This window comes from Mustela erminea, chromosome 9 (assembly GCF_009829155.1).
Source record: "Mustela erminea isolate mMusErm1 chromosome 9, mMusErm1.Pri, whole genome shotgun sequence".
In the NCBI taxonomy this organism is placed as follows: domain Eukaryota; kingdom Metazoa; phylum Chordata; class Mammalia; order Carnivora; family Mustelidae; genus Mustela; species Mustela erminea.
The window spans coordinates 56,590,979-56,617,820 of NC_045622.1; the positions used below are offsets into that span (position 1 = coordinate 56,590,979).

The 26,842-nt window shown below is 36.9% G+C and overlaps 1 protein-coding gene across 8 annotated transcripts in view; it reads left to right on the forward strand.

The window, feature by feature from the left end:
- FCHSD2 (FCH and double SH3 domains 2) overlaps positions 1–26,842 on the forward strand; it is a 273,812-nt gene that overhangs the window by 109,733 nt on the left and 137,237 nt on the right. For 7 of the 8 annotated variants that reach the window (XM_032360435.1, XM_032360440.1, XM_032360441.1 and 4 more), the window contains exons 4-5: positions 11,317–11,393; positions 23,909–24,053. In XM_032360435.1, coding sequence (XP_032216326.1) covers positions 11,317–11,393; positions 23,909–24,053 — 222 coding nt within the window. Of the gene's footprint in view, positions 1–11,312; positions 11,394–23,908; positions 24,054–26,842 lie in introns of those variants that run through there. The other variant, XM_032360439.1, reaches the window with a different exon arrangement.

The following is a 26,842-nucleotide window of genomic DNA, read 5'->3' on the forward strand; positions in this document are numbered from 1 at the left end:
CTTTTTTCATTTATTGGTATCATAAAATTATATCCTTTTACATTGTGTCTAAAAATATAAACCAAAAAATTTTTGAATGTGTTAGTCTCTTAAATTATGTAAAATCAAAATTATAGTAATGCTAGCTTTTAAAGACTAACCGTTTTTTGTTTTTTAAGATTTTTATTTTTTAAAGGTTTTTTAAATTTGAGAGATCCTGTGAGAGAGAGTAATAGAGAGCACAAGCTGAGGGAGAGAGAAAATCAGGCTCCCCACTGAGCAGGGAACCCAACACACAGCTTGATCCAGGGACCCCAGCATCATGACCTGAGCTGAAGGCAGAAGCTTAAGTGTCTGAGCCACCTATGTTTCCCAAGACTAGTAATTCTTTATTTTTATTTTTTATTTTTTTCCAAGACTAGTAATTTTTAAAAAGATATTAGTCTATAGAAAGTCTATAGAAAACAAAAAGATTTATAAAGCACTGTTACGCTAATACTAGCTTTTATAATTGCCCATAAACTTACCTTTAGTGAGATCTTTATTTCTTCTTATAGCTTCAAGCTATTGTCTAGTGTCCTTTTCCTCTCACCCTGCAGGAATCTTTGAACAGAGTTTACTTGCTGAGTAGGTCTAATGGTCACATCTGCCTCAGCTTTTGTAAATGTCTCGATTTCTTCCTCACTTTTAAAGACAGCTTTACTGGATATAATTGTCTTGGTTGACAGGTTTTTTTCCCCGTTTAACACTTTGAAAATATGAATCCCTTATCTTCTGCCCTTCCAAATTTCCCTTGAGAAAGCTGTTGAAAATCTTATTGAAGATTCTTTTGTATGTAGTGATTTGCTTCTTGCTGCTTTTGAGATTCTCTCTTTGCTTTTAGCTTTTGGCAATTTGATTATAATGTGTCTCAGTGTGGGTCTCTGAGTTCATCCTATTTGGAATTTGTTTCGTCCTATTTGGAATTTGAGTTTCTTGACTGTTTGTATTCATGTCTTTTGTCAAATCTGGGAAGCTTTTGGCCATTATTTCTTCGTATAATCTCTCTGTCCCTTTTTCTCTCTTTTCTTCTTCTAGGACCCCACAGTATTTATGTTGGTACACTTGAATGGTGTCCTAAACGTTTCTTAGGCTCTGACTTTTCTTCAGTAGGGGATAGGTATGCAACAATGGCTGCCCACCTCTGTGTCAGTGCCTCTGTGTCTCCACCTCCATGGTCAGAAGCAGCAATCAGTAATCAGAGTACAGCTCCCTGGCATTTGGAGGACAGGGCCCTTTTTGTCCACCTATCTTCTGCTGCCTATTTCAGGAATAAGTATATGGCTGCCTGCCCACTGGGCTGGGAGGTAAGAGGTAATTACTACTGAACTAAGTGCAGATATTGGCTGAAATTTATTTCATTTAATGTCCAAGCTATCCCCTGGAAGTTGTAACCCTTGAAAAGACTTCTTAGTTCTAGACATACAAATGTCCAATAGACACATGAAAAAATGCTCCATGTCACTCGGCATCAGGGAGATACAAATCAAAACTACAGTGAGATACCATCTCCGTGAGATACCACCTCACACCCATCAGAATAGCTAAAATTAACAAGTCAGGAAAAGACAGATGTTGGTGAGAGTGTAGAGAAAGGGTGGTGGGAATGCAAACTAGTGCAGCCACTCTGAAAAACAGTATGGGGTGGGGTTCCTCAAAATAGAGAATAGAGCTACCCTATGACCCAACAATTGCCCTACTGGGTATTTACCCCAAAGATAATAATATAGTAGTCTGAAGGGGCACCTGCACCCCAGTGTTTATAGCAGCAATGTCCACAATAGCCAGACTATGGAAAGAGGCCAGATGTCCATTGACAGATGAATGGATAAAGAAGATGTGGTTTATATATAAAATGGGGTATTATGCAGCCATCAAAAAAAAAGTAATCTTGCCATTTGCAACAATGTGGATGGAACTAGAGGGTATTGTGCTAAGCAAAATAATTTAATCAGAGAAAGCCAGTTAATATGATTTCACTTGTGGAATTTAAGAAACAAAACAAGAGCGTAGAGAAAGGGAGGGAAAAATAACACAAGATGAAATCAGAGAGGGGGCAAACCAAAAGAGACTCTAACCATAGGAAACAAACTGAGGGCTGCTGGAGGGAAGGAGGCGGGGGATGGGGTAGCTGGGTGATGGGCATTAAGGAGGACACATGATGTAATGAGCACTGGGTGTTATATACAACTGATGAATTACTGAACCCTACCTCTGAAACTAATAATACACTGTATGTTAATTAATAGAATGCAAATGAAGTTAAATTTAATTTAAAAAAAAGAAAAGACTTCAGAGTTCCAGAATAGTTATATGAGACAGATTCTGCCATTGAGTCTGTTGTCTGGGTTGGAAGATAGATTTCTGCTGCTTTGTATTCCACCATCTTCCCAGAATCCTGTCTTGCAATAATAGTCTTCTAAGTGGGAATATAACTCAGAAACTGCAAGCTGGAAGACATGCATAGGACGAAGTATAGGAAGGAGTGTGGGGCTTCTTTGCCCTCTCTGGGTACATCAGTTTCCTAGTACCTTCATACCAGAAGCTTTCCAAACCCTGTATTGTTGGAATTTTTATGGAGGCTTTATCGCATAGGCATTATTGATTATTTACTCCATTTCCAGGCCCTTTCTCCTCTCTGGGGAATGGGAACTGAGCCAGAAAATTCCAAGAACATGGCTTGGTTTTTCTGGTAACCAGCCCCCATCCAGGAGGCCACCTAGAGTCACCTGACTGTAACAAAAGACACTGTTATCACTCCAGAAATTCCGAGTTTTATGAGCTTGGTGTCAGGAGGCAGGAACAGAGACTAACCTATATATATATATATATATATATGTGTGTGTGTGTGTGTGTGTGTGTGTGTGTGTGTGTGTGTGTGTGTGTGTATGTGTGTATTAAATTTAAAAAAAAATTAAAAATTTTGCTAATGTGTAACTCCTTGATTTGGCTTTTAAAAGAAGCTTTTTTTTCCTTAAGCTTTATTTATTTTTTTTGAAAGAAGCTTCTTTTAAAAGCCAAATCAAAGAGTTACACACTAGTAAAATATGCATTTAGGATTTATCTAAATTAATATTTTGCGTAATTGTATGAATAAATAGTCTTTATTACTGAATGGTATTGCATAGTAAGCTGTACCATAGTTTGTTTAACCATTCATCTATTGAAGGACATCTTTGTTGCTTCCACTTTCATGAATAAAGCTGCTAGAAACATTTGAGTGCAGGATTTTACGTGAACATGCATTTTTTTTTTTTTTTAAGATTTTATTTATTTGACAGACAGAGATAATGAGTAGGCAGAGAGGCAGGCAGAGAGAGGAGGAAGCAGGCTCCCCACCAAGCAGAGAGCCAGATGTGGGGCTCGATCCCAGGACCCTGGGATCATGACCTGAGCCGAAGGCAGAGACTTTAACCCACTGAGCCACCAGGCGCTCTGAACATGCATTTTCTTTTTTTTTTTTTTTTTAATTTTTTTTTTTTTTAAGATTTTATTTATTTTTCAGAGACAGAGGGAGAGAGCGCGAGTGAGCACAGGCAGACAGAGAGGCAGGCAGAGGCAGAGGGAGAAGCAGGCTCCCTGCCGAGCAAGGAGCCCGATGTGGGACTCGATCCCAGGACCCTGGGATCATGACCTGAGCCGAAGGCAGCTGCTTAACCAACTGAGCCACCCAGGCGTCCCTGAACATGCATTTTCTTATTGGTTGGCAAAATATCTAGGAGTCAGATGGGAAGTCTGTGTTTACCCTTTTAAGAAATTTCCAAACTGTCTTTCAAAGAGGATGTACCATTTTGCATTCTTATCAGCAGTGAAGGAGTATCTGTTATTCTGCATCCTTACTAACATTTGATACTGTAGTTTTAAAAATTTTAGCTATTCTAATAGGTATGTAGTATATCTTGTAGTTTTAATCTGCATTTCCATAATGACAAGAGATACTTAGCATTTTTCATACCCTTCTTTTTTTTTTAAGATTTTATTTATTTATTTGACAGAGAGAGATCACAAGCAGGCAGAGAGACAGGCAGAGAGAGAGAGAGAGGGAAGCAGGCTCCCTGCTGAGCAGAGAGCCGGATGTGGGACTTGATCCCAGGACCCCGAGATCATGACCTGAGCCGAAGGCAGCGGCTTAACCCACTGAGCCACCCAGGCGCCCCTTTTCATACACTTCTTTACCATTCTTATATCTTACTGATGAAGTGTCTGTTCAGATCTTTGGTTCATTTTAAAAATTCACTTGGTTTCTTTTTCTTATTGTTGAATTTTAAATGTTCTTTACATCTTCTGGATACAAGTCATTTACCAGATATATAATTTGCAGATTTTTTTTTTTTTTTTTAGCCTGCAGCTCTTTTATTATTCTCTTAACAGCATCATTTAAAGACTTCTGATGAAATCCAGTTTATCATTTTTTTCTTTAATATATCTTGCTTTAGGTGTTATATGTTAAAACACTTTGCCAAAGATCAAAGAGATTTTCTTTGTGTTCTATATTATAGTTTTATAGTTTTGTACTTTATATTTAGGTCTGTGAACCATTTGAGTTAATTTTTTGTAAGTTGTGAGGTACGTGCTAATGTTCAGGTTTTTGCACATGGTCATCTAGTTGTTCAGCACCATTTGTTGATATGGTTCTTTCTCTGTCTAATTTTCTTTGTACCTTTGGGAAAAATCCGTTTATTTGTGTAGGTATATTTCTGGGTTCTTTTCTGTTCCGTTAATCTATGTGTCTATTCTTTGGCCAGTACCACACTGTCCTGATTACTGTAACATTATACTTTAGTAGCTTTGAATGCAGGTGATAGGGGTCTTCTGACTTTGTTCTTACTTCTCAGAATTTACTTTACTTTACTTCTCAGAACTTACTTCTCAGTTTTGGTGACTCTAGTACCTTTATTTTTCCATATATATTTTAAAGTCAGGCTGTTTATATCTACAAAAAAGCTCTCTGGAATTTTCACTTGGATTTCTTTTGTATAGATCATCTTGGGAACAATTGACATCTTTTTTTTTTTTTTAAAGATTTTATTTATTTATTTGACAGAGAGAGATCACAAGTTGATGGAGAGGCAGGCAGAGAGAGAGAGAGGGAAGCAGGCTCCCTGCCGAGCAGAGAGCCCAATGCGGGACTCGATCCCAGGACCCTGAGATCATGACCTGAGCCGAATGCAGTGGCTTGACCCACTGAGCCACCCAGGCACCCGACATCTTAACAATCTGAAGTTTTCCAGCCCATTAACATCATATATCTGTACATTAATTTAGATTTTCTTTGATTTCTTCCATCAGTATTTTGGAATTTTCCATATACAGTTCCTGCACACATTTTGTTAGATTTATACCTAAGCACGTCATGTTTTACCCAATGTTACCATACAAATTTTTTTAAAATTTCAAACTTTAAATGTTCGTTACAGGTATGTGGGAAAACAGTCTCGTTCTCTGTGTTGTCCTTGTCACTTACAGCCTTGATAAACTCGATTATTGGTTCCAGAAGGGGCTTTTTGTGTTTGTTTTGATAGATTCTTTATAGTTTTCTATACACATAGTCACATCATCTGTGAATAAAAATGATTTTATTTCTTTCCTGTCTGTATCCCTTTTCTTTTTTTCTTTACTGTACTAGGTAGAACATTCTTTGAAAGGACTGGTGAGAGAGGACATTCTTGCCTTCTTCCCAGTCTTAGGAGGAAAACATTCACTCTCCATTAGAAGTATGTTAGCTGTAGGTTTTTCATGTACACCTATTTAGGTTAAAGAATGGTCCTTCTGCTTCTAGTTTCTAGAGAGTTTTCAATCATGAATGAATGTTAAATTTCATGGGCTTTTTTTTTTTTTAATTGTTTGGTTCTCAAATGAGATATGGTAAGTCATTTAAAATCATTAGATCTTATTTTTTCTTGGGGCACCTGGGTGGCTCAGTTGGTTAAGCATCTGCCTTCAGCTCAGGTCATGATCCCAGGTCCTAGGGTCGAGCCCTGCATTGGGCTTCCTGTTCAGTGGGTATTCTGCTTCTCCCTCTCACTCTGCCCTTCTCCTCTGCACGTACTCTCTGTGTCAGATAAATAAATATAGTCTTTAAAAAAAGATCTCGATTTTTTCTTTTCTTTTTTTTTTAATATTTTATTTATTTATTTGACACAGAGAGAGATCACAAATAGAGAGGCAGGCAGAGAGAGAAAAGGAAGCAAGATCCCTGTGGAGCAGAGAGCCCAATGCATGGCTCGATCCTAGGACCCTGAGATCATGACCTGAGCCGAAGGCAGAGGCTTAACCCACTGAGCCACCCAGGCGCCCCAGATCTTGTTTTCTCTTAAGTAATTAATTTAAACAAAATTAATCTTCATTTTTGATAAAAGGAAAAAGCTAGAAATATGTATTTAATGTTTAATATATTACATAAGGTTAATATTTAATGTTTATTATGTACTTTAAAATAATATACTGATTAATTTAATGCTAACTGCAGTTATATACCATAGAAAACAATGAAAAATATTTCAAAACTTTCCTTAAGGGTAAAAGTCAAGTTCTCCATTACTAGTAAAGTGATTTAAGAATAGTAAAGACAATTATTATGTAATTTATGTCCGTTTGAGAACTGTCCAGCTTGTGCAATGGACTTGTTAATTTTTAAAAGTCATTTCCATAATCTTGGGAATTTCACAACAAAAAGGTTTATAGTATATAAATAACATGGTGTGTGGGGCACCTGGGTGGCTCAGTTGGTTATTAAACGTCTGACTTCGGGGTCCTGAGATCCAGCCCCACGTAGGACAGCCTGTTTTGGTGGGAGATTAAGGGGTGTCGGCAGTGTGGAGTCTGCTTATCCCTCTCCCTCTACCCCTCCTCCCATTCATGCACTCTCTTTCTCAAATGAATAAATAAAAATCTTTAAAAAAAATAACATGTGCCCTGTAATTTTGAAGAGCCACTTAATGGCAAACCCTTAGTAAAACTTATATATTATTTTCTCTATATGTTAAGGTACGGCACATTTCTCTATATGTTAAGGACAGGTACGGAATAATCTGTGTGAGCTGTGGAGCACACTCTTGCTCGGCTTGCTGTGGTAAATGGGCAAAAGGTTAAGCCATCAGTTTATTTCCCAGTGTCTACTGAACAGTGGCTTTCTTTGTGTTGCTTCACTTGTTAGAGCAATATAGCAAGTGTTATTGAGAGGTAAAACAAAGCAAGTCTTAGATCAGACACTGATAGCTTTTTAAAAAGTTGGAATGGGATGTTATTGGATGTTCCAAAGAGTATATTGATAGTACATTTTTATGGAAACCACTGCAGAGTAAACTATATTGGAAATTAAATCTACGTGATCCGTCAGTGATGCTCAGATGAATATAAGTAAGGATTATATGTCTAGTGCACCAGTGTTAGGGAGTAATGTTGTGGCATAGCGTGGGGGGGAGGTGATTAAAAGAAAAACTTTCCAGAAAATTTCTAGCTGTAGATTTTCCTTAACCACTTAATTAGGATAGATTTTATTTTCTGTATATACATACTTTTTATTCATAAGGCATAGCTTTAAATATAACATAAAAGGGAAACCAGTTAATTTAAGTATAGAATGCTTTCAGAGACATGAAATGTTACTTAAGACCTTTCCTATAATGGCCTTGGAGTATTTCTTGAGCGTCCATACAGAATAGCTCTTGAACAGCTGCATGGAGCACACAGAAGTCATGATTCCTGCCTCTGTGAACTAACTTGAATAAAGTCTTTCATCTAAAGATCTCACTGTTTATCTATTTCATGAATCCCTCATCTCATCTCTGAAGGGCTCATTCAGTTTAATACAGTTCAACTTTGTGGTTCAGGGCTCTAGAAATTGCTGTTGTAACTTACAATGCACAAAAAAGGGTAAAGTAATTTCAGAAATTTTTAAAAGAATTAGATAAAATCCACTCTAAAATGATGTTTTTTGAGCAAAGATTTAGAATGATAGGGATTATCTTTCAAACCTAACTAGTTATATGATCTTAAGTAAATTATGTAGCCTCTTAAATGTCCAATTTCTCTGTGGTTATAACAAGGCCTAACAGAGTTAAGAGAAATAAGTGTGTTGAAATGCTTGTCAAGTTCATTTGTTTTATATAAATGTTGAGTGGCGTCATTCTGCCTTCTTAGTCCTATTCATATTCTGAGGTTTATATTATATACCCCATGATCTGTATGAAATGTTCTACAACCACTTCAGCAGTCATTAAACTGAATAAGTCAGCTATCGTATCATTTATATGTAATTTGTTAAGAAAATATCAGGTGATCTTTTCCTCACCTGGGAATTACATCACATATTGCCACTTATTTGGTAGTGACAATGTGTTGCCTCCCATTTTATGTTATATACTAATTATTCCTCTCCACGTATTATGAGTTCCTTTCATTTATTTGAACCTGCACAATAATTAATATGCAGTGCCTTGAAGGTATGAAACAAATTTCTGGTACTTTTGGTTTTCATCGCTTTGGAGTATCCACTCATATGTTTTCTTCCAATAGTGGAAATGCTCAAATTTGACTGTAATTTTACAAAGGAACCCATTTATTATATTAAAACCACATGGTCATAATCTTAGACATGTAGTACTTTTTTTTTCTCTCCTGAGGCATGAGGAACCAGAGAAATTTTGATTTAGAGATTTCTAACTCAGAATGGCAAAAACACAAAAGGAGTGGGTATTATACATTTGAAATAGAATAATGTATGTGGCATTTATTTGTGCAGTCACTGAACATTATTAGGATCAACAAAATGAACAAAATGCTAGCTTCTTTGCTATAGCCTGGAGACATTGTGATTTAAAAGAAAAAAAAAGGATAAGATGCCTACTTGATGAAGTTTATAATCCGTAAACGCACGAAATATATTTAAACCAGACAGTAACAACATAATAAGGATTGTGAATAAGTTGGGGTAGTATGAAAGAGTAACTGGGTGGAGGTGAGCTACTTTGTATACAATGATTAGAAAAAGCCTCTTTCAGAAAGACATAAAGACCAGAAGGATAAGGTGGTGCCTAGTTGTGATCACTAAATCTTGTTTCTCTCTGAAAGGAATCAGAATTCATTAGAAAACTTGGCTTATTGCATATTTGGAATAGAAACTGTAGAAGAAAACAGAGAAACTATCAAGGTCTGTTGGGATCATTATGTGGTAGCCAACTGGGAGGGACGCCTTACCACAGAATCGAAAGAATAGTGACTGCAATAAATTGAAACACACCCATTATTTAAAAGATATGAGTTCATAATGTTACTGTAAAAGTCTATTGTTCACCTTTGGGCAAAACTGGACAACCAAATATTTATCTTGCCTTTCTTTTAAGAACTGTACCTCAGGATAACCAAATAATTCAGGAAAAGTAGCTCTTTAAAAAATGATTCCTGCTAATAAATGCAGAAACAAGAATAAACTATTCTATTTTGATGAAATTTTTTAGGAAATAATTTTTTTCACATTTTCCTATATATGATTTTGAATATTTTGTGTTAAGAAATTTAAAAATCAGCTTAAAGGCAGGGTGGTGAGAGTTCAGCAGGTAGGAATGGGCATGATGTGAAGATATTTCACGCAAACAGCAGTATGAAGAATGTACAAAGATGATAAAGTGCTGTACATTTTCAGGGAAATCTTAGTGATAGGGCTTCCCAAAGTACAAGGTGTGTAAATGGAACTATTGTGCATATGCAGTTGTATGTGAGTCCTCAGAATACACAGTGCCTTGCAGTAGTGAAACCAAACTATTGTCAAGTTCGGGAGGAACTAGAGATCCAAAGGAGCTTCTCTATAGTTCCTGCTACCCTTTGGGTTCATTGAAATAATGATAAATAGAAGCATTCAACAATGGTTTTAATTCTCCATCATTAAGGATGAATACCCAACTTTTGTATCAACATGGATGGGTCTGGAGGAGATTATGCTGAATGAAGTAAGTCAAGCAGAGAAAATCAGTTATCATATGGTTTCACTTACTTGTGGAGCTTAAGGAATAACATTGAGGACATTAGGAGAAGGAAAGGAAAAGTGAATTGGCGGAAATTGGAGGGGGAGATGAACCATGAGAAACTGTGGATTCTGAGAAACAAACTGAGGATTTTGGAGGGGAGGGCAGTGGGGGAGATGGGTGAGCCTGGTGGTGGGTATTAAGGAGGGCACGTACTGCATGGAGCACTGGGTGTGGGGCATAAACAACGAATCTTGGAACACTGAAAAAATTAAATAAAAAAACCAAAAAACAAAAAAAGTGGTTTTGATTCAACAATGGATTTAATGCCAGTTGTTGGCAGTAGACCTTAGTAGAAGGGTGCCGTGTGTAGAGTGCAGCATTGATTTTACTTGGGCAGTCTCTGCTTAAAGTAGGCAGTCTGTTAATGTGACTGTTCTTCATTTCAGCATTTTATTTATTCAGTTTGAAGTTGCATGTAGAGATGAGGGTTCTAAAGTATATGATTTCTAATCCAGTACATTGGACTCTGTTAGGGTATTAGGGTACCGCATATGTTTCCATCTAAAAGTAGTACATTCTATGTTCAGAGTGAGAAGTTTAACCTCATTTGCCAATACAAGAGTCTTTTCTGTCCAAATCCTGATATCTAGTGTACTTATTGTAGATAAATACTGTTTTTTGCACATTCATTTTGTATGGATAACAAGTATATGTTTCTTTGTAGAATTTCTTTGTAAAACTGATTTCTTTATTTGAAGTGATTTGTGCCATGGTATTATTTAAAAAGAAAAAAAAATCCTTAAAATCTGTCTTGAATTAAAATGACTAATATGGAATAGCTAGCACCAAGGTATGTTCATTAATTTTACATGTAAACGTGTATCTGCCCCAAACTGAAAGCATTGTTACCTTTCATGATACATGAGAGTTTTGATTTAGAAATGTGGTACACGCCACAGCAGAAGAATTATGGGAAATTGAGATGTTAAGCTGTGTAATCAGAGCTCTGAGGAGGTGGACAGATGTGTTCCCTGTGATATTCCAGAAGTAGTTTGTTTTTATGGCGGTCAGGTAGTTTTGTGAAGTGAAAAGCATATAAACTAAGTTTCAGGTTTTTCAGCCTTATACTCACCCTTTCCAAAAATGGAGACAAGAGAGGACTATGACAATATTGAGCCAGGTTTCAATGTTCTACCATTTATCATTGGTCCTTCTGAACTAAATTTACATTTGAAAAGATGAGATTTGCCAGGTAATGTATTTAAAGGAAAAGAGCTTCTTTTATGGCAAAGTACTTATTTTATAAAATATGTATATATATGTATTTTAACAGGGTATCCAGAAGTTGGCTAGTCAGTATCTGAAGAGAGATTGGCCTGGAATAAAAGCTGATGATCGGAATGATTACAGGTAACCTATTAAATAGATCTTGCTCATTTTCTCCAAAAATGGTTTCATGCAGAGCCATGTCACTTACAGATAATATAGACTTCAGTGTTTTAAACAATTGCTTTTCTTTGCTATGTTTTTAGACAGAATTTCAAAATTATCAGAAAATGTTAATGTTCTATAACATATGTAAATAATATGTATAAAATAGTTTTCTTATGTATTAAGCCAAGTTGTGTTTTGTTTAATTGATTAATAACCACATATGGAATTTAAAGAAGGTAGTTGACAACGGAACGCAAATTGTTTCTTCAGTGACCTACAGACTAAACACATTAATGCAACAATAATGAAAAACAAAATTTTAGCATTCTGTCCTGTTTTTTAGTTCTGAAATTCTAAATTTGGAGAGTTGGAATTTTCTGAGCCTAGGGAAAAGAGATTCTAATTTTTACACACATAAACATACACACAGAACAGGGTATCCAGAAATTGGCTAGTCAATATTCTACATACAAATTTTAAAGAAGGTAGATGACGATGGAATATAAATTGTGTCCTCAATGACCTCAGGTATATCTAAAATATTTATAATTTTGTTTAGGATTTGATGTCTTTTTTTTTTTTAAGTTAATTTGAAAGTGTTTATTAGCTTTTATCCTCAAGACTGTCCTTAGTATTAAGAGAACCAGAACTCAAAGACAAGATTTCAGAGCTTGCAGTTAATATTAATGCCCATGATACAAAAGCAGAGAGAAACCAGGATAATTAAGAATTCAGTATTCAAGTGTATGGCTTGGAATCTGAATATGAAATCATGTTGCTGGATTGTCAGCGAAGACTGACATCATCAGGTAAATTCTTAACAAAGTTATATAACTGAAAGATGAAGAAGAAACTACAATAGTTCCTCACAGTTATCAGGACTGACTGAACACGTGGAAGGCAGCATGATGAGCTTTAAGGAATAGATTTGTATAATTGCAATATAGACTAATAGAGCAAAACAGGAAACTAAACAAAACTAGAGATTTTCTTGTGGACTTTGCAGTATCTTGGAAATTAAGATAAAAGGGAAAGAGGGAAGAGTTAAAATTGTAACCAAAAGAGACAAGTAGAGCAAAAACCCTGAATGAGAGAAAGAATGTTAAATAGTTCAATATTGCTAGCACAAAGAAAGCCAGACCAAGGAAGAAGATTGCTAGCTTGAGAATAAAGAAGGACTCTAGTTTTTAGTTAGGCTATATTCTAAGTTTGTTTGAAATTCAGGATTAAGGTTACCAAAGAAGTAAGGATAGAAAGGCTCTGCTCCCTCAATAGCTTATACAGCCTTATTTCTAAAAGTATGTTAAGCCAACTTTTAGTAAATATTTACTAAATACCAGACATCATGTTAGGAATTTCAAGTTATCTTGTGATTATCAAAACAACCCTGTGAGGTACATATATTTATAGTCATCGTCCTTTTATACATTAGGAAACTAAGTCTTGAGTTATACACCTTATTACTGAAGGTCACACTGCTGTTTAACAGTCATTGATTCATTCTTTATTCATGAGATGGATGTAAAATATCTACTACATGCTAGCTGTTAAGTACATTTTAGGAGCAGAGAGCCTGTGAGGTGTGTGCCTGTCTTTATGGAACTTATAGGAGATAGCTACTATAAATAGTTGTGGTATTCGGTTAGGAGTGGAGCGGTGCATTAGGACTGTAGAGGAAAGGCTTAAAGGCTTCTGAGTCTTAAAGAATGTATAGGAGTTTGCTAGGGTTGGGCTAAAGGAATTCTGGGAGAAGTAGCGCCTTAAAGTCATGGATGCCTGAGAAAATATGGATGTAAGATAACCTAGGAGTTTGCCTGGCTGGTATGATGTATAGGGGTTGGAGGGTGACAGGAGAGGTGGACCTAGAGGATACATAGGCATCGGGAAGGACTTCGCATATCAGAGTTTCTTTTCTTATTCAAAAGATAATGGAAGCACTGAAAAATTTCCACAAGAGGAAAACAAGTTTAGCTTCACTTTTCATAGTATGAAGGTAGATTACAGAAATGTGAAGAGGGGCGCCTGGGTGGTTCAGTGGGTTAAGCCTCTGCCTTTGGCTCAGGTCGTGATCTCAAGGTCCTGGGATTGAGCCTAGCCCCACATTGGGCTCTCTGCTCAGTGGGGAACCTGCTTCTCCCAGCCCCCCACCACCTGCCTCTGTGCCTACTTGTGATCTCTGTCTGTCAAATAAATAAAATCTTTAAAAAAGAGAGAGAGAAGTGAAGCATTTGGAAAGGATAAAATTGTAGGAATTTAATTTCTCATCATCTCTTATTCGAACAATGAAAATTAGCTGTAGATATTAGGTTGTAGGGCAGATTTCAGTCGTATTTAGGAAATGGAAGTTAGAGGACTTAGAGTTAATTTGGCACAATTTTGTTTTTTGTGTCAAATTTGTTCTGAGACAAAGTATAAACAGTTTTCTATAACTATCAGACTAGAATGTAGTTTTCTCAGTATGTAAAATAGTTCTTGGAACATGAAATGCGCTTGGTAAATATTTACTGAATGAAGAATGAAGTAGAGGGAGGGAGAGAAAGGACTATAGAATGACCTGAGGTTTGGTTTTTGTTGTTGTTGTCATTTTTAATTTTAATTTAATTTTATTTAAATTCAGTTAATTAATGTACAGTATATTATTAGTTTTGGAAGTAGAGTTCAGGGATTCATCAGCTTCATGTAACACGCAGTGCTCATTACATCATGTGCCCTCCTTAATGCCTATCAACCGTTACCCTGTCCCCCCCAACCTCCCCTCAGCAACCTTCAGTTTGTTTCCTGTAGTTAAGAGTCTCCTATGATTTGTCTCCCTGGTTATTTTGTCTTACCTTATTTTTCCTGCCCTTCTCCTGTGATCCTGTTTTATTTCTTAAATTCCACACATAAGTGAAATCATATAATTGGCTTTCTCTGATTGACATATTTTGCTTAGCATAATACCCTCTAGTTCCTTCCATGTCATCGCAAATGGTAAGATTTCTTTTTTTTTGATGATTGAGTTCCCCACCCCCAGCGACCCCTAGGGTTTTTTTGTTTGTTTGTTTGTTGTTGTTGTTGTTTTTAAAGATTTTATTTATTTATCCATTTGTGGGAGAGAGAACTCAAGCAGGCAGAGCGGCAGGCAGAGGCAGAGAGAGAAGCAGGCTCCCCACTGAGCAAGGAGCTCGATGCGGGACTCGATCCCAGGACACTGGGATCACGACCCGAGCTGAAGGGAGCCGCTTAACCAACTGAGCCACCTAGGTGTCCCAGACCCCTAGGTTTTTAAATTTAGGTAGCTGAGAGGATGATGGTGGCCTTGTGGAAAAAGGTAATAGAACAATCAGGATCAAGGGTAAGAATGGCAATTGCCAATTTTTTTGTTTATTAGGAGTTTATTTTAGTTCTAGTCATTTTAAACTTCTCTTTTAACTTTTTTTGTATTTATATTTGTATTTGTATTTTAAAAATTCTTATCAAACTAATACATGTGCCACAGAATATAAAGAGTATTAAGGACAGCCTCATCCTCTTTCCCAGGCCTCTCATTCACACTGCTGTTCCCTTAGGGTAAGTGCTGGTAAAAGCATATGGTCTTTTCTTCCATCTCTCCTGTGTGACACATATGTGAACATAAACAGTTTTGTTCTTCTTAACAGAATGGAATTTTTGTATACATAGGTTTCTATATTCCCCCCACCAACTCCTCCCATACACACACACTTAGGAAGTCTGTTTAGACATCCTTTCATGTCAGTACGTTCAGATCCCTGGTTCTTTTAAATGTTTGTGCTAGTGTTATAGTATGTTTAGACTGTAAACATTTTTTGATTGGTAGTTATTCAGTTTATTACTATTACAAATAATGCTGCAGTAGATAACTCATGTATTTATACTGCATGTATTTATACTGCATGTATTTATATCTTTGTGCACTATGAAAGTGTATCTATGGGGTAAAATTCTTTTTTTTTTTTTTTTTTGATAAATTCTTAAAGTGGGAAATACTGGGTTCAAGGGTTTATGCATTTAAAAGGTTGACATTGTAAATTATACTTCACAAACTCTCTATCAATGTATTTTACATTTCTTTTACTGGATTAGAATTTTTATTTTTTACCAAAAGAGCATGTGATTAATCTTTTAAAATACTTGTCAGTCTGATGAAACATGAGCTGTTTAATGACATTAAATCAACCCCATTTGCCTTAAAACTAGACAACTGTGACCTTACTTTCTCTTGAACTTTTTCTTTTTTTTTTTTTTTAAGTGTTTTAGGGCAGGTTTTCAGCTGTCTTAGTCTGTTCAAGCTGTTACAACAGAATACCACAGACTGGATGGCTTATAAGTAACAAATTTATTTCTCATTGTTCTGGAAGCTGGAAGTCCAAGACCAGGATGCCAGCATGGGTTCTGGGGAAGTCTCTCTTCTGAGTTACAGGATTCCCAGTTTCTAGCATGTTCTTAAATGGTGAAAGGGGTTTGGGAGCTCTATGGGGTCTCTTTTTAAAAGGGCACTAATCTGCTGTATGACCTAATCACCTCCCTAAAGCCTCACCTCCTGATACCATATTATCTGTGAAGGTTTTCACAGATGATGAATTTTGGGAGAATACAGACATTTAGACTGTAGCAAGTCCTTTCTTATATAAGTGTTTTTCAAAGTTCCCTCAGCTCTCTAGTAACTGTTCAAAGTAATCTTATCTGTCTTATTCCTGTCTTTAAATATTGCCTATAAACTAGTAATGATTGTATGTTTTTATTAACTCTTCAGCTTGGGTACCAAAAAGTCAACTGCCTCCAAGTTTGCCTTTTTTCTAGATCTCATCCTGTCTTAGGAATGTTAAACAGCAGCTTCTCCGCCTATTATCTCTCCCTTTCATAATTTCATTAACTACAATGCCACCAACTAACTGAAAAACAAAGGACATTGGCCATAATAATTAAGTTGGAAAATGGGCCTATTGTCACTCTCCTGCTTGAAAATCACCTGTGTTTCTTCTTTTCAATGGATGAAATTTAAGTTTGCTTCTTTGTTTGTTTACTTATTAAATTTTGTTAGAGAGCATGAGTCGGGGTGGGGAGGGTAGAGGGAAAGGGAGAGAGAGAATCTTAAGCAGGCTCCACGCTGTGCTTGCTCTCAGTCTCATGACCCTGAGATCATGACCTGAGCTGAAATCAAGAGTTGGACACTTAACTGACTGAGCCACCCAAGTACCTTCCCAAAAATATTTTTAAATAGTATTCAAAGCCATAAAGAAAGCTGGCCCCAAATTACCTTTCTCTCCTCATCTGTGGCCATTTCTCCTTTTCTTATCCTCAGTTCCCTAACCTTTGGACACCTCAAGCTGTGGTTGTATTGCAGTTCTTACCATACCTCAACTAGACTGAGATCAGTCATCCTCCCTGCCATCCTGTTACCTACACTTAGGATATTCTCCGTTCTTATTAGCAAGAACAGGACTACATGAACACTTACTTATTAGACACTATATTTTCTCCTTGTTATCAGTTACTGCTTAAATTAATCTTAAATTTTGAGCTTATATACCACATTTTCTAGAATCTTCCTGATGTATAGTTTTACATTTTCAAGCCTTGGGAAGATGTATGGTTTTGTTAAATTTTTTTTTAACTTTTTATTTTGAAATAGTTGTAGATTCATATGCAATTATAAAAACTAATACCGAGAGCCCTCTTACACTCTTCACCTAGTTCTCCCAGTGGTGATATCTTATGTAATTATAATACAGTATCGCAACCAGGAAACTTACATTGATAGAATCCACCAATCTAATTCAGAATTCACTCATTTGGGTGTGTGCACTCATTTGGGTGTGTGCATATTAAATTCTGTGGGGTTTTATCACATTTGTAGATTTGTGTGACTACCACCACAGTCAAAGTGATTTGTTTGGTTCGTTTCTTAATTACGATTCTTCCTAGTAAAGTGTTCTCTGTTTTCCACTGTGACATCGATATGGGAGTCATACCAGAATGATTTTAGGTGGTATATGGATGAACATTTTTTTAATTTTACTAGTTGCAACTTAATTATTATGGCAAATGTCCTTTGTTTTTCAGTTAGCGTATGAAATTATAAAGTACCATTTTAATTTAAAAGGTAAGTCATCTTAGGGTGCTTGGGTGGCTCAGTGGGTTAAGCCTCTGCCTTCGGCTCTGGTCATGATCTCAGGGTCCCGGGATCAAGCCCTACATCGGGCCACCTGCTCAGCAGGGAGCCTGCTTAACCCCCCCCCCCCCCCGCCCCATGCCTGCCTCTCTGCCTACTTGTGATCTCTTTGTCAAATAAATAAATAAAATCTTAAAACAACAACAACAACAACAAAAGGTAAGTCATCTTCATAAAAAAAGATAAGAAAATAATAGCACAGGAGATATTGAGGTTGAGGCAAAAATCATGTTAGACATACACAAAGGACTTAAGATACACAAAGCTTGGTACCTTTATTAGAGTGAAGAGACCATTCTTTTTTGTTAGCATTATTGCTGGGACCAAGAACAATCTTAAGTCAGCAGCAGAGCAGAAGTTTGGGAGTCCTGGTTCACATCTAGGCCGTGTCATTCCCACCTCTCTTTCCACCACTAACTATGTATTGAATGCCTGCTATGCCAGACCCTTTTCTAGGTGCCGAAGATGCAAGAGTAAATAAAATAAGGCTTCTGCTGTATGGGGCCTACATTCTAGTGAGAGGAGACAAGACAATAAACATACGAATAATTAAACATTATGTATCGGTGATAAGGAAAGTGAGCATAGTAAGGAGAACACAGTGTCATGGGAAGTGGTGGCATTGCATTGGTTGTATTTTTTTTTTAAGATTTTATTTATTTCTTTGACAGACAGAGATCACAAGTAGGCAGAGAGGCAGGCAGAGAGAGAGGGGGAAGCAGTCTCCCCACTGAGCAGAGAGCTCGATGCAGGGCTCGATCCCAGGACCCTGGGATCATGACCTGAGCTGAAGGCAGAGGCTTTAACCCACTGAGCCACCCTGGCACCCCTGTATTGGCTGTACTGTGTAGAGCATAGACTTTAGGGAAACAGGAGCAAAAGCAGAGAGGTTGTTTAGGAGGCTGTTTCCATAATCCAAGCACAAGATACTGTTTCCCAAACCAGAAGACAATGCCCATATGGTCCCATCACAGTTACCAATCCCCCGACTTCTGCAGACAGTACCCAGATTCCATTATATTTTTAAAGTCTACTGAACAGGATTTTTGAGTGGATCAAATGTGGGATGTGAGAGAAAAAGGAAAAATTAAGGATGACTCCAGGGCTTCTGGCTTACGCATCTAGAAGGTTTGAATAGCTATCAACGAGATGGAATAAATTGACAACAAATTTTAGGGAGATTGGAAAATTGGTTTTGGGCATTATAGTTTTTTGTGGTTTTTTTTTTAAAGATTTTATTTGTTTATTTGACAGAGAGAAATTACAAGTACACTGAGAGGCAGGCAGAGAGAGAGAGAAGGAAGCAGGCTCCCTGCCGAGCAGAGAGCCCGACGCGGGACTCGATCCCAGGACCCTGAGATCATGACCCAAGCCGAAGGCAGCGGCTTAACCCACTGAGCCACCCAGGCGCCCTGGGCATTATAGTTTTAAAATGCCTACTAAATGTCCAAGTTTGATATGTTCAATAGGCAAGTGGAGGTTAGTAAAGATGTTTGGGATGGAAATAAAAATTCAGGACCAGTTAGTATATTGACATTATTTAAAGCCATGAACCTTAATGAACGTATCTAAAGCACGAGTGTTGTTAGAGAAGAGGGGCCTGGGGACTAACTTCAGGGACACTCTAGCATTTACAGTACAGTGAGACAAAGAGGAATCAGCAAACGAGACTAAAGAGTGACTAGTGAGATCGGAGTAGACCAAGAAAGAGTGACGTCTTAGAAGCTGAGGAGAGAAAGCATTTCAAGGATAATCTAGGTCAGTTCTGCTGATAAATTGAATAATAGGACCAAAGCTTCAACTGACTATTGGGTTAGGCATAAGGAGATATTTTATGACCTAGAGGCTATGGCCTTATTTAAATTAAATCCAGAGAAACCAGGAGTGGGGCTCCTAGGTGGCTCATTTGGTTAAATTCTGACTCTTGATTTCAGCTCAGGCCCTGATCTCAGGGTTATGAGATCAAGCCCCTAATGGGCTTGGTATTGGGCATGGAGCCTGTTTAAGATTCTTTCTCTCTCTCTTTCCACCCCCCCAATCTGGCCAACCCACCATTCTACTTCCACCCCTACTCCTGCCCCTGTGCACACACACACATTCTCTCTCTCTAAAATAAAAAAATAAGAGAGAGAGAGGGGCCAGGAGCAGAGAAATTAAAATAGTAATTTCAGATAGTGTTTTCAAGGAGTTTTGCTGTGAAAGGGAGCAGGCATTGGAATGGTAGCTGGAGAGAGATGGAGGGTTGATGGAGGGTTTTTGGTTTTTTTATTTTTTTAGAATGGAGACATATAACATATTTAGAGATCCATCCAGTGGAGCGGGAAAGTAGATGTTGTTGGAGAGAGCACAATTCCTGGATTGCTATTCTTGGGTGAGTTATAGAATGTAGCCTAAATGTGAAGGGCTGCCTTCAGAGCACAGGTAGCTTAGCCAAGTAAAAGGAGAGATGACAGAGTGCATGGGCGCAGAAGTAGGAAGATTGGTAGCTCTGGTGGGACCATATGGGCATTGTCTTCTGGTAGCTTCATTATCAGCTGAAAGTATAGTCATGTTAGAGATTTGAGATGAGAGGAAAAGGTAGGAAGTGATTGTGTAGAAGACTGAGAGAGTAAGAGGATTTAGGGGAATATAGTAGAATTGCTGGGTAGCACTAAGCGGTTACTAGAATTTTATTAGACATCAATTTAAATTGAGACCAAGGCCTCATGATTATAGTTTTCTTCAGTAGTGTTCTGCTGCACAGAGTTTGGTATAAGCAGAATTTTTGATTTAACCAAGGTTGAAATTTGTACATTAGAATGATGAAAAGAGAAGGGCCAGGGTCATAAGGATATATACGTAGGGAGTCACTGTAATGGTGGATCATGAAACTTAGGCTGATAAGGAGCTCAGAAGGGAAATTATAAGGGGGGTAAGAGACAGTGGGCAGGGGGAGTAGAATTGAATGGATGTGGGTTCTGATAAAGCTTGAATATTGTTGGAGTAGAATCCTAAAGGGAATGAGTGAAAACAAAGTGTTGGTCAGGGATTAGATGGTTAATTTGGGATTACAGGAGAGGAGTGGTTACTGGTAATGGCAAAGTCTAGGTTATGACCATAAGCTATTTCCTGGTGAATAGCCTTAGGAAAATTCTACAACCTCTCCAAGTCTTACTTTTCTCCTCTGAAAAATGAGGATAATGCCTATTTTACAAAGTTGACATGAGGATTAAATAATATAAATGCAAAGACACATGGCATAGTGTCTAGCATATGATAGATTCTTAAAATTTTTCATATTTCATAATTTTGAACCTCATTTTGCCTGACCTGAGCAGAATAGCAAAATACCATATATGCTTATTACCTTGTGCTTCAAAATCATATATGAAGCCTAATGAAGTTTAAAAAGATTTATAAATCACTCTATACCCATTATTATTTTTCTTTACTTAGAATGAAAAACATTACCATTGCAGCTATCACTATTATGTTAAGAAGCACTTATATTTCTATTATAATTCTGCTTTTGTTACTATTTATGCATTTAAAAGAATCTGTGCAAAAGGTTTTCACATCATTTGCATTTATTGTCAAAATAGCCCTGTGAGGTATGTGGTGCTGGTATTTTTGTTATTTTCTTCATTTCCCAGTAGAGGAAATGAAAGTATAGCGAAGTATCCTACATATGATTATATTGGTTGAACTAGAACTTGAGCCCAGGTCTTCTGATTAACTGTTAACTGAATTCTGTTCCTTTTAAGGTATGTCATTACTGGGGATATGTTTGCTTGCTATAGATCTGCTAATCCCTGAAGTTTTCTTTTTAAACTCTGTAAGGAAAGGATTTTTCTTTTTACTGCATGATCCTCATACCTTTTTTTTTTTTTTAAGATTTTATTTATTTATTTGACAGAGACCACAAGTATGCAGAGAGTCAGGCAGAGATAGAGAGGAGGAAGCAGGCTCCCTGCCGAGCAGAGAGCCCAATGTGGGGCTCAGTCCCAGGACCCTGAGATCATGACCTGAGCCGAAGGCAGAGGCTTAATCCACTGAGCCACCCAGGCGCCCCTGATCCTTATACTTTTATTTGCATTCATTTTTTCATGCAACACATACTTACTATAACCTTTCTAAATGTTAGGTCGTGTGTTTAGGCCCTAGATATATGGTAGTGAGAAAGACATGTACCCATACTTTCAGGGAATTTTCACTATGATGAAAAGGGCAGACATTAACTAATAATTACATAAAAAATATGTATAATTGAAAAATGCCAGAGCCGTGTGAATGAATAACAGAGAAGGACTTTATTGAGCCTGTGGGTTGGGTTCATGGTGATCATGAAAGACTTCTCTAAGGAAGTTATAATTAACCTGAGTTTTGAAGGATGAACAGCCGTCAACTAGGCAAAGGAGTAATGGGAAGAGGGTGCTACCTAAGGGGAGAGCCTAGATGAAGGGATCTTTCCTTCTTTCTGTCCTTCTTACCCTCCTTCCTTCCTATCACAATTCAAACTGGTTCTTTCTCATTTTCATTATGATTTTAAAATATATTTTAAGCATAAATTAATAGTTACAAAGCATAGGACTGAACTTTTTGCGTTTTCTTAGAAAATCCGTTATTTGTACTGCTTAGGAGGGCCTGTGGTGAGTTTACATCCTAGGTTCCATCAGTTGTCATGCAGTAAGGCCATTGAAAACATTTATTTTGCTGTTCTTCCCCCCCCCCCAGTTTTATTGAAAAAAAAAAAAGGATATACATTACTCTATAAGTTTAAGGTGTACAGTGTGATAATTTGATTTACATATATTGTGAAATGGTTACCACAGTAGGTTTAGTTAACATCCGTCATCTCAGATTGATTTTGCTTTTATGCTGGCACAACACACTGAATCTTTTTTCCAAAAGGAATGTGATATACGTCTGCTTAAATAAATGAATATTTCCATCTAAACTGATTCATTTGGTGTATTACAAGAACCAGTTCATTACATAAACTAATCATTTTCTTGGTTGAAAAATATAGTTACAAGGGTTTTTCTTAGTTCTAAATAGGATGGGGACTCAGGCAATTTTTCTTTTTCTTATTTTTACACTGTCATCCATTTCATCCATTGACCCACTGCCAGTAGCACTTATGTAACACAAGATATCTTCTATAGCAGTCTATAGTAGAAAATCCACGTGGCACAAGAAGAAAATCTCAGGAGATGAATGTTATAATCTACCAGTATTTCATTTTTTAAAACAAAATACCATCCATTCTTATGATAAGTTACGAAATATGTTTAACTAGTCTAGGTGCATATAGAACAGACTATGGTATTTAGCAAAGTAGAAGAGAAGCTTTGAAAAGATATTGGCTACAAAAAGCAAAGGATGCATAATTCTTTGACTTTATAAAGAGATTGCTCAGCACATTTATCAAGCAAAGGTGATGGGATTTGCTTGGAATGATTCCAAGCCACAATGTGATGCTGGCTAAGCATTATTAAAACACAGAAACAGATGTAGAGCAATGATACCATAGGCTTCTCAAGCACGTAAGACATTGTTAATGACTTTTTTCCACCCCGTCAGTTTATGGAAGAAAGTAATATGTTGTGGTTGAAAGAGAATGTACTTTAAAGGTACCTAGCCTTCATCTATATCTCAGTACGACCACACTCTTCTTTGATCTACAGTGATTCTCGACATCTCTCTGAGCCTCAGTTACCCATCTCTAAAATTACAAAAGCGTCTTTTAGAAAAATTTGTTAAGATTTTATTTATTTATTTTTGAGAGAGTGCGGGGCAGGGGCTGGGCAAAGGGAGAGGGAGAGAGACTCTCAAGCAGACTCTGTGCTGAGTGCAGAGCCTAACTCAAGGCTTGATCCCATGACTCTGAGATCACGATCTGAACCAAAACCAAGAGTTGGACACTTAACTGACTGTGCCACCCATGCACCCCAGGAAAATATCTAAATGAAATAATGAAACTTGATATTCAGGGTGATGACCCTGAGACAGTGAACTGTCTGGACAGTCTGAATTATTCACTAATTTTAATAGTGTCAGCTTTGTCTGGGATTGTAATCCTTGTTTCACTTCAATGCAGTATCAAGAATAGCTGATGAATCAAGATAGCCCATTGCAGAGCCCTTGAGGAATAAAGTATATGTAGCATTTCTACCTGTATATGTTAAAAATATTCCTGCCTATAAAGCAGTATAAATACACTTTCAGATATAAAGAAAACATCCATTCTGTTTCACAGTGCTAGCCAGTGAGCATAAGGTTAGCCAACTTTTTTTTCTTTTTCCCTGCCTAATACTTTTCTGTCCCTCTTTGAATTTAGGAGCATGTATCCTGTTTGGAAGTCTTTTCTTGAGGGAACAATGCAGGTAGCCCAGTCTCGGATCAATATATGTGAAAACTATAAAAACTTCATTTCTGAGCCTGCAAGGACAGTGAGAAGCTTAAAAGAACAGCAACTAAAAAGGGTATTGTTTCTATTCTTTTCTTATATGCATTATTAATATCTCAGTGCTCCATTTGTGATCTGCAAGATTATATTAAATTGCACTTTAACACCTTGAGCTTTTCTATATGGTCACAAATATTTTTTATTTCAACATGTTACTAGGATTTTGTTGATTTCATCATATTCTTTCTAACTACTGTATTTTATTAACTGACAAAAGTGAATGTAATTTGGATCAACATTCTGAAAGCTCAGTGAATGCTTCTTTCAAATACCACTTTTCACCCTAAGTAAATAGATTTACTTAGTTTCACAATATTGGTATTGTTTGGTGTATGTTAAAGTAGTTACAATGTTATTAATCCTACTTTGTCTTAGTTTTCACTTGAGCCATTTTGTATGCTAATTTAAAAGAAGTTGACACATTTTGACCAAATACAGAAAACTTATTACCAAAAGTGTTGTGCTCTAAAGTTTAATTATATAGGTTACAAAGAAGTAAAGTTTTCAAATAGATATATTTCTTTGTTTATACAGAAGTTAAAAATTCAAAGAAAAAAGTCACTATTTATTAAATGTGATTTTTATGAAAAGCTTGCTATTAAAAATAGTTGATTGAATTGTGTCCTCTTGTGGAAATGGAGTTACAAAAACAGATTATCATGATGCCTAATAAGTAATTAATTTTTTTATGGGACCATTAAATACTTTAGAAAATATTAAAGTAACCATTTATGGAAATAGTATTTTAGAAGCCATCCAGTTTTAAAATTCTAATTGTTATTTGGATTTTCAGAATTGTAAAAAAACTAATTTTGCTTATTTGTCAAAGATGACTTTAGCAGCATAAAATCAGTATGTTAAATGTATATTGTATATATATAAAATTTTCATCTCTTTCAAGCGTTTGTGTAATATCACTTGGTCTTAACATTTGCATAAGAATGCCTTTGTTTTACCTTTGCTCAAAATTACCTCTTTCTAAACAAACATGGTACATAAACTACATGACCACTGACCAAACAGTGCTTTTGAGTTGGAAGAAAATATGCTATATGTCTAGGTATGTAGATATCTATCCCTGTATGCAGAGAGAGGGTAGAAGGTAGAGGCAGAGAATTAATGCTAGCATAATTACTAACTGGGAGGAAATACTCTGTGTCATATAGCTAGTGCAGTCACCAAATTTAACTGAATTACTGGAAAGTTCTACTTTTCTTAATATAAGAATATTTTGGGGGCACCTGGGTGACTCAGTGGGTTAAGCCTCTGCCTTTGGCTCAGGTCATGATCTCAGTGTTCTGTGATCCATCCCCACATCGGGCTCTCTGCTCAGCAGGGAGCCTGCTTCCCCTCCCCCACCCCCACCTGCCTCTCTTCCTACTTGTGATCTGTCAAATAAATAAATAAAAATCTTTTTTTTTTTAAAGATTTTATTTATTTATTTGCCAGAGACAGAGGGAGAGAGAGCGAGCACAGGCAGACAAAGAGGCAGGCAGAGGCAGAGGGAGAAGCAGGCTCCCTGCTGAGCAAGGAGCCCGATGTGGGACTCGATCCCAGGACCCTGGGATCATGACCCGAGCCGAAGGCAGCTGCTTAACCAACTGAGCCACCCAGGCGTCCCAATAGATAAAAATCTTTTAAAAAAAAAATATTTTGAAAAAGTTTACCCTTACGCTTTTCTCTTACATTGGTAGAATAGTGTCTGCCCTGAATTTAACTAGCATTCTGGGGCAAATGATGTTTGGTGGGGTTTGACAAGTTTTCTTATCTGTGAGTTAATTTGTTTTATATTATATCTGAGAAAAATGGTGCTGTGTTCCATCTAGACGTTAAGTACATATTGGTCATACCCATTAGAAATCTGAGATTACAGATGACAGCCCTACTTCCAACTAGCTTTAAGCCAAGAAAATAATGTATTAGCTTGTATAACTGAAAATGCCAGGGGTGGATCCAGGTGCTCAAATGATGGTATTAGAATTCAGTCTTTCTTCTCATCCATTAGGTCTGCTTCATTCTTTAGCAAATGCTTCATTCTTTAGCAACTCTTAACATGGTGGCCCCCAAAATGCAAGATTTATGAGTCTTACAGCAGGCAATCGTACATTTTCCATTTTTCCTAAAAGTTACAATAAAACTACCCAAATTGAGGCTGATTGGCCTATCTTGGGTCACAGGCTTTCCCCCAAGTCAGGGGTTAAAGTCCTCATTGCAAACGATATATACTAAAATGCTGGTAAGATGATTTTCCAAAAGAAAATTGAGGTGGGTTTCCAAAGGAAAACAAGGGAAACAGAGACAAAGCAAGTAGAGATAAGTAACCGCTACAGTTGATTTTTCCAATTGTACCTCCCAAGGTTTACCACAGATTAACTCCATAGGATAAATAGACCATCAATTCTTTCTCTTTTATTTCTCTAAATTTCCGCCATTTTTTTGCCTTCTTTTGAATCAATCTTATATTTTTTATTTCCTCTTTTTTTCCTTAACTTTAGTGTGATAAAATCAGTTGACATGAGATCTACTCTCTTAACAGGTTTTTAAGTGTGTGATACAGTAGTGTTATCTATAGCCACAATGTTATACAGCTAATCTTGAACTTACTCATTCTGTATATCTGAAATTTTGGTAGGTTAGCAGTTCTCTCTTTCTCTTCCTCCAGCCCCTGCTGACCACAACTTACTCTTTGCTTCCATGAGTTTGATACTTTATGTAAGTGGCATCATGCAATATTTTTCCCTTTGTGACTGGCTTATTTCATTTAGTGTAATATCTTACAGGGTCATCTGTGTTGTATGTGGTAGC